The sequence below is a fragment of the Lethenteron reissneri genome, chromosome 9 (assembly GCF_015708825.2).
Source record: "Lethenteron reissneri isolate LAM-NWPU_2019-01 chromosome 9, ASM1570882v1, whole genome shotgun sequence".
In the NCBI taxonomy this organism is placed as follows: Eukaryota; Metazoa; Chordata; class Hyperoartia; order Petromyzontiformes; family Petromyzontidae; genus Lethenteron; species Lethenteron reissneri.
Window position 1 is genome coordinate 9,566,191 of NC_083787.1, and position 7,040 is coordinate 9,573,230.

General features: G+C 54.7%; 1 protein-coding gene across 1 annotated transcript; it reads right to left on the reverse strand.

The window, feature by feature from the left end:
* Window positions 1-396: 396 nt before the first annotated feature.
* On the reverse strand, window positions 397-7,040 carry LOC133340334 (neuronal acetylcholine receptor subunit alpha-10-like). The gene is made up of 6 exons (XM_061548477.1): window positions 6,994-7,040; window positions 3,904-4,058; window positions 2,174-2,354; window positions 1,804-1,959; window positions 1,499-1,694; window positions 397-1,334 (listed from the first exon to the last, which is right to left on the reverse strand). Exons 2-6 carry the CDS (start codon window positions 4,011-4,013, stop codon window positions 814-816), a joined length of 1,164 nt encoding a protein of 387 aa, XP_061404461.1. The 5' UTR covers window positions 4,014-4,058; window positions 6,994-7,040; the 3' UTR covers window positions 397-813.

The following is a 7,040-nucleotide window of genomic DNA, read 5'->3' on the forward strand; positions in this document are numbered from 1 at the left end:
CACCAAGTACTAAGTCATGTTTTGCAGAGGGGTCAAATACTTATTTCCCTCATTAAAATGCAAATCAATTTATAACATTTTTGATATGCTTTTTCTGGATTTTGTTGTTGTTATTCTGTCTCTCACTGTTCAAATAAACATACCATTAAAATTATAGACTGATCATTTCTTTGTCAGTGGGCAAACGTATAAAATCAGCAGGGGATCAAATACTTTTATCCCTCACTGTATATTTGCGTCTATGTGTCTGATAATTGTTTAATTTAAATGTTTAACACGTAGGCTTTCGCGACCAATATCGTACATAATAGAGTGTTTTTGTAGGTTATATCTAAAAAAATAAACGTATATTATGGTTAATTTAATTGTCTTAATTTTTTTTTATTTCAACGTGCCTCTATTTCATTGTTTTACGTTCATGTCTGCAGTGTTTGTTTCATTGTCTGTGCCTGCCGATCAATTCTAAATACCGTAGCACATCTGGGACCGTGCTGCAGCACACCGGTTGCGAAGCATTGGCATAGGGGACCCCCTGATGACAGCTGTCTGTGTGTAACAAGGTAATGCAGTTGCTTGCTGTTATTCCAATAAAGTTTTATTTTAAAATAATTTAGCAATATTGGCCAATTTTGACAATGATGCCGGCACACATGGCCTACTCTTTTTCGAATTACGTCACAGTATCTGTGACGTCCACCGTGATGCCATTTCCGTGGCACATGCCTGGGCATCGTGGTTGCGACGTAGAACTCGAGACGAGGAATCCTGGACCAGATTACTCCCCCTGCCCATAACCCCGTTCCTGTGACCGCCTCACATGGCCTTGCCAGCGATGAGCAGGCTCATACAGAAGACGAGCAGGAAGAAGATCCACATGAACACGCGGTCCATCACCTTGGCCACCTTCTTCCACTCGCTGCTCAGCTCGTGCGCGGCGCGCGCCTCGCGCACAAACGCCGCGATGGAGGCCACGTCCCTGGCCACGCGTCCCCCCCGCGTGCCCGCGCAGCAACAGCAGCAGCAGCAACGTCGGCAGCGGCCGGCGGCGGCGGTGGTGGTGGCGGCGTCGAGGGGTTCCGGCGCCTCGTCCTCCCACTCCTTGGTGTCGAGCAGCGCGGCGGAGGTGGCCGGGGCGGCGGCGCGCACCCGCGCCGTGCGGCAGTTCTCCCCGACCTCGTAGACGAAGAAGGCGCGTGCCAGGTAGTGCAGCACGAGCACGCGTGCCCACGCGGGCACGGGCCGTGCCTCGGGTCCGCAGTGGTGCATGTTCATCACGAAGATGGTGAGCGCCGTGGAGGCCGTGATCATGCTCATCGTGGCGATGTAGTATTTGCCTGCGAGGAATAGGAGTGGCGCAGGCGACCGAGCAGTCAGCAGCAGCAGCGGCGGCGTGAGCGCCGTCACATGGCAAAGCGACACACCCGCCGCTCCTCCGTCTAATACCCATGCGCTCTTGGCACGTCTCGCGTGGTGCGTGCTGATCGCGGCTCGTCCTTACCGATGAGCGGCATGTTCTCAGACGGTGGCATGCTCTCGGCCACCAGCAGCTGGAAGACGGTGAGCGCCAGCAGCACAGTGACACCCAGCGACACCTTCTCGCCTGAGTCGGCGGGTAGGTAGAAACCCAAGGGTGCCAGGAAGGAGATCATGAGGCACGGGAGGAGGAGGTTGAAGATGTAGAATGAAGAACGTCGCTAGAAGGGAGAAGCGCACGAGTTCAGTTTCTTGAAACGAGTGGCAGCAGGGGGCAGTGGATATACCGGTGGAAGCGTTGCAGGACATGATAGTGTGGGTGATGGACACCTTGAGTGTGATGGTGTAGGTGATGTCGGGGTAGGGCTCCGAGCAGCATCCGTACACGATGACGTTGCGCCGTGCAGCCATGCCCAAGATCTCCCATTCGACGTTTGCGACAAAGTCCTTCAGCTCGGCGTTGTCTGGGCCTGGGAAGATGTCCACCTGCACGCGTGCCCGTGGGCGTGGGAAGAAGCCGCCCTCGCTGTGACCCAACTGCTATCACGCGGCTCCGGTGGGGTGGCTCAACCAGGTCGGCCGTGACCAGGAAACTTAGGACCGATTTACCAGTCCCTTCGGGCCTGCCCACGCGGGATGACCCGTGACGCAGAACAAGGGCATAGACGACGGTGGCGTTGCATGTCCTCCGTGCGCTCACCTGATGCCCATTGTAGGTCCACGAGCCGAACGTCAGGTGGCACTGCTGGGCATCGAACGGGAAATAGGAGACGTCCACGCCGCATGAGCTCCTGGTGATGGACGGCTGATCCCACGTGATGTCGCCCGTGTGCCGCAGTACCACGTTGGTCTCCATGGAGCGCGTGAACTCATCGTCGGCACTGCGGGGGGGGGGGGGGTGGAGAGGATGGGTGGGGAGTCGCTCAACCTTCGCCTCCTCGCTTGGCGGAGGCTGCTCATGGTCGCGATCGGCGATGCGGAGAGGGTTCTACCTGTGGAACGTGCCTGACGACGCGGTTGTCCGCTTTAACGGCAGGGTGGCAGCTCAGTGGTGACACTCGTGCCTTATGGCGAGAAGGCCATGGGTTCAATACCCGACTAGGGCATATCTCTTATGTGGAGTAGGTATTTTGTCTCCATATTCTGCGTGGGTTTCCTCTGGGTCCTCCAGTTGCCTGGCATAGCTAAAGAGAACACACCCAATGTAACGTTTTGTCCAAACATCCCAATGCTGAAAATGGACTTTAAAATTACTCAATTGTGATTAAACGAGGAAACATCATCCCCTACTGTGGAAACTTGGCAGGACCCTCCTAAAAACGAGTGCTGAGACTCAGTGAGGTTCTCTTGGGTATACAAGCATAATACAAATGATACATGAGACTCAGCGTATGAGAGGTGGAGTAGTGGAGCGTGAATTATAATAATATGATGGCGATGCAAAGGCCCGTTTAATTCCAAGATGTATTATTGCTCGTGAGATGAAACCCAACAAAAGACATTTCTACTAAAGCAGAAAATTATCCCCTACACGTACCCAATAACAGAGTTGGGGCAAGTGCTGTTTGCGAGTAGCACCACAGAAGACTGGCATAGCACACCTGGGGGTGGGTGGCCAGCACCACACCCGGTTGCCTTTGAATTCTGAGTGGCGATGTTTACACACAGCACCAGGTACTCAATTGAGGCCCAGGATCGGTTCAGATAATCGTCACTGGTGTTAACCGTGAGCGGGAATTGAACTCGGGTTGCTGGGTCGGTAGCGCACTGCGCTAACCACTGCATCACCGTTTCCCATAATAGAACAACACACCGAATCACCCTAACCCAATAACTCATCCACTCATTCACTTTCTGCTTAATTCCTAGCAATGCTCAACTTTGAAATTTCCTTCCAAGCTCTTATTTAAAGCATCCTCAGTTCAAAACAGTGTTAACTCTTAACACAACTATTACAACTTTTAATCGTGCTCCTTGGTGCTGGCTGCCTTTTGGACCTTATGGCCTGTGGTCGGCAACTGGGTTTAAACAATTGGGAATATTCAAGAGTAACTCGAGTGCCACCAGCGTGCCCGGTGCCGTGCAACGCGAGCGCGGCACGTGAATAATGGATGCATCCTCAGTGCCTCCGGACCGCGGGTGAATGGCGTGAGTTGAGCCTCGGGAGTAAGCAGACCGCATCGGGTGGTGCGGGGACTCGACTCAGTTGTGCGTGGGTCGGTTCCGCTCACTCGATCGCCGGTTGTCATTTGAGTGCCACACTGCGCCGCAACTGGCTGCGCCCCAGCTGCGTGCGTGATGCACGAGGGCACACGTGCTGCACCTGGGTGGGGTGAGCGCGGGTGATGTGCGCGTGGGTGCAGTGCTCGTCGGTGGAGCGGTTGCTGCGTAGCTGCTATTGTTTGCTGCTGGTGCATGCATGGTGGGTACTTGTTGTAGAGCACGATGTCTGGTTTCCACACGAGGCTGCTGGGGATCCTCAGCGTGTCGAGACCATCGTACTGATCTCGGTCCCAGCTCAAGTAGGCATCTCTCCACATCTGTCGCACCCAGAGGTACGCGGCCAGGATCTGGTTGCGTTCGTCCTGCGGCGCAGCGGAGTGGCGGCAGGGTTATGTGGATAGGTGAAGGATGTCTAATGGGGAGCAGTAGCATAGCAGTTAGCGCGCTGCCCTATGAACCCGGCAACCTGAGTAGGATTCCCACTCACGTCCACCTCCCGTACCAATATCTGAACGATTACTGGGCTTCCTGTACTTGTAGGTCCACTCAGCCTCATGTGAATACCTGGTGCGATGTGTAAACGTCGCCAGTGGGGAGACAACGTCTGTCATCGGGCGTGGTGCTGGCTACCCACCCCCACGTGTGCCGTGCCGGCCTTCAAAGGTGCTCGCTCACAGCACTTGTCCCACCAGTCTGCTTCGGCTATACTGCGGAACGTTGGCTTTGTCGACACGCAAAAAAACTAGGATGGTCAAATGACAACCGGCAAACCAAACCAGTAATCGTTTCCAGAATCGATTATCGGTCTGAAAGGCAGGAATCGCACGGCGACCTAAGTACACTTGCCTTCGTTTCTCAAAAGGTAAAGGTGAAGTCCTGCAATTCCGTGCGCACGCCACTGCTGGGGGAAGGGCCTCCACGAGAGAGAGCTCTTTACTCGCCCACCCACTCCTCACTTGTCCACCCACCCCTCACCTGTCCACCCACCCACTCGCTGACCTGCCCACCCACCCACTTCTCACTCGCCCACTCACCCACCCGCCCACCCACTTCTCACTCGCCCACTCATCCACCCGCCCACACACCCACTCCTCACTCGCCCACCTGTCCATCCACCCACTCGCTCAACTGCTCACCCACCCACTTCTCACTCGCCCACTCATCCACCCGCCCACACACCCACTCCTCACTCGCCCACCCACTCCTCACTCGCCAACCAGTCCACCCACCCACTCGCTCACCTGCCCACCCACCCACTTCTCACTCGCCCACTCACTCACCCAGCCACCCACTCACACACCCGCCCACTCATCCACTCGCCCACACACCTACTCATCACTTGCCCGCCTGCCCACACACTCGCTCACCATGTCGATGATCTGGGAGAGCGTGATCTGAAGCGTCACGTTGAGCGCGCTGTTGGTGTCGCTCACGGGCCGCACGGCGCTCGAGTAATTCTCAAAGAGCGCGCGGAGCAGAGCGTGCGCGAAGCGCCCATCGGCACCGCGAGCCCCTGCACGGGGACACGGGGCGGCGTGCACACACCAACATTCCACACTAAGTGGCGGTGACGTTACCACGGCGCTTGTGCCAGGGTAGGTGCACTTTGAGGCCGCGTGAAGCGTCGAAGGCTCGCTGGCAGATCACGGGACAGACCCAGGTGCCGTGGCGTGTACGCACCCCCATACGCATCTTCACGCATTGTTGTGAGTGTCGCTTCTCTGTTTTTGGAGGGCGACTGCTTCCAACTGCTCAGTAGCGTCTTTCACGAGCCTCCATAAAGGCCGATCTTGACACCGCTCTTATCAAGTCCGTTCAGCTCTACACCCTCTCGGTACCACATCAGCCGATCTCTTCTCTATCCCATGCCCCACCTGTTTAGCCCCATCTATTCGGCCAAACAAGCTGCTTGGGCATGCGGTGCCCCCATGGTGTTTCAGTACGGGGTGGTCCTCTATGTATGCCATATTCTCTGTCCATTTGCTACAGCAGAGGTGTAGGGAAATCCAACAGGACCTACATCTCTGCTTATAGACCTGGTCAAGGTCTATTCTTCTTGCTTTCAGGGTCGTTGACCCTCTGCTCACAATCCTTGACCTTAATGATGGTGGGCAGGCCCAGGTAAAGCTGTGTGGTTGGAAGTCGTAACTATTTTCTCTTGACCTTGGGATGCAACAGGGATATCCTCTGGTTCCTACTTTTTACATATTTATGACTACGTAGTTAAATAATATTTCCATGGCTGTAAAAATGGAATTTATATCTGATACCGCTCTAATAGGAGACTGATCAATGCCCAGTAAATCATGTTAAGTATGCCAATGACCTGGTAATTGCTACACCGCTGTACCTGAAACGTGCCACAAAGAAGTGGGGCCTTACCATCAGTCCCATAAAAATAAAGCACCTGCATGGGTATTTTGATCATCAAACACTCCACCCCTTCAACTCCCAATGAATGATTGGGGCAGTTGTGCAGAGAGTGGAGAAGCTCCCATACCTTGGTATTCTGCTTATGACTAGTTCCGGTTTGGCTGTTGAAGTCTCAGTCGAGCGGCATTATATTTTCATCAGCTGCGTAACGCGATGCGAAAGCTACCTTGCCCTTTCGCTCCATACGAAGCTCCAGGTCTTCGCGGTCACAGTTATGCCCTCTCTTCTCTATGCTTCCGAAACGTGGACCCCTCTAATATAAAACATCTTCGCCGGTTTGAAATGTTAAGGCTGACCTGCCAACGAGCCATTCTGGGTTCAAACGGGCTGGATTGAGTGAGGAGCTCACAGATCCTTGAAAGATCTGGACATGGTCAAATTAGTGGGCTCCTCCAACAGGCGAGGCTGCGTTGGCTGGGTCATGTAGCCCACATGCCCAGCCACCTTATGTCCGCATACACACCTGCACGCATTCCCTTCACACACCTGTATACACCTGTATACACATGCGTACACCTGCACAAGAGAAATATCCCCCGTATAGCCTAAACAGACTGTTGGTTGAAGGCCGGCACAGTACCACGCCCCGCCGCCTTTGTCTCCCTAATGGCGATATTTACACATCGCACTAGGTACTAATTTGAGGCTGAGTCGACCTAGGGGAGGCCCAGGACCGGTTCAAATAATCGTAACTGGTGCTGGCCGTGAGCGGGAGTCGAACCCTGGTCGCCAGGTTCGTAGCGCAGCACGCTAACCACTACACCACCGTTCCGCATACTCACACCTGCACGCACCTGCACGCACCTGCACGCACCTGCACGCACCTGCACGCACCTGCACGCACCTGCACGCACCTGCACGCACCTGCACGGACACTACACGAGCTTGTACCGACGCGGTCGGGTGGTGTG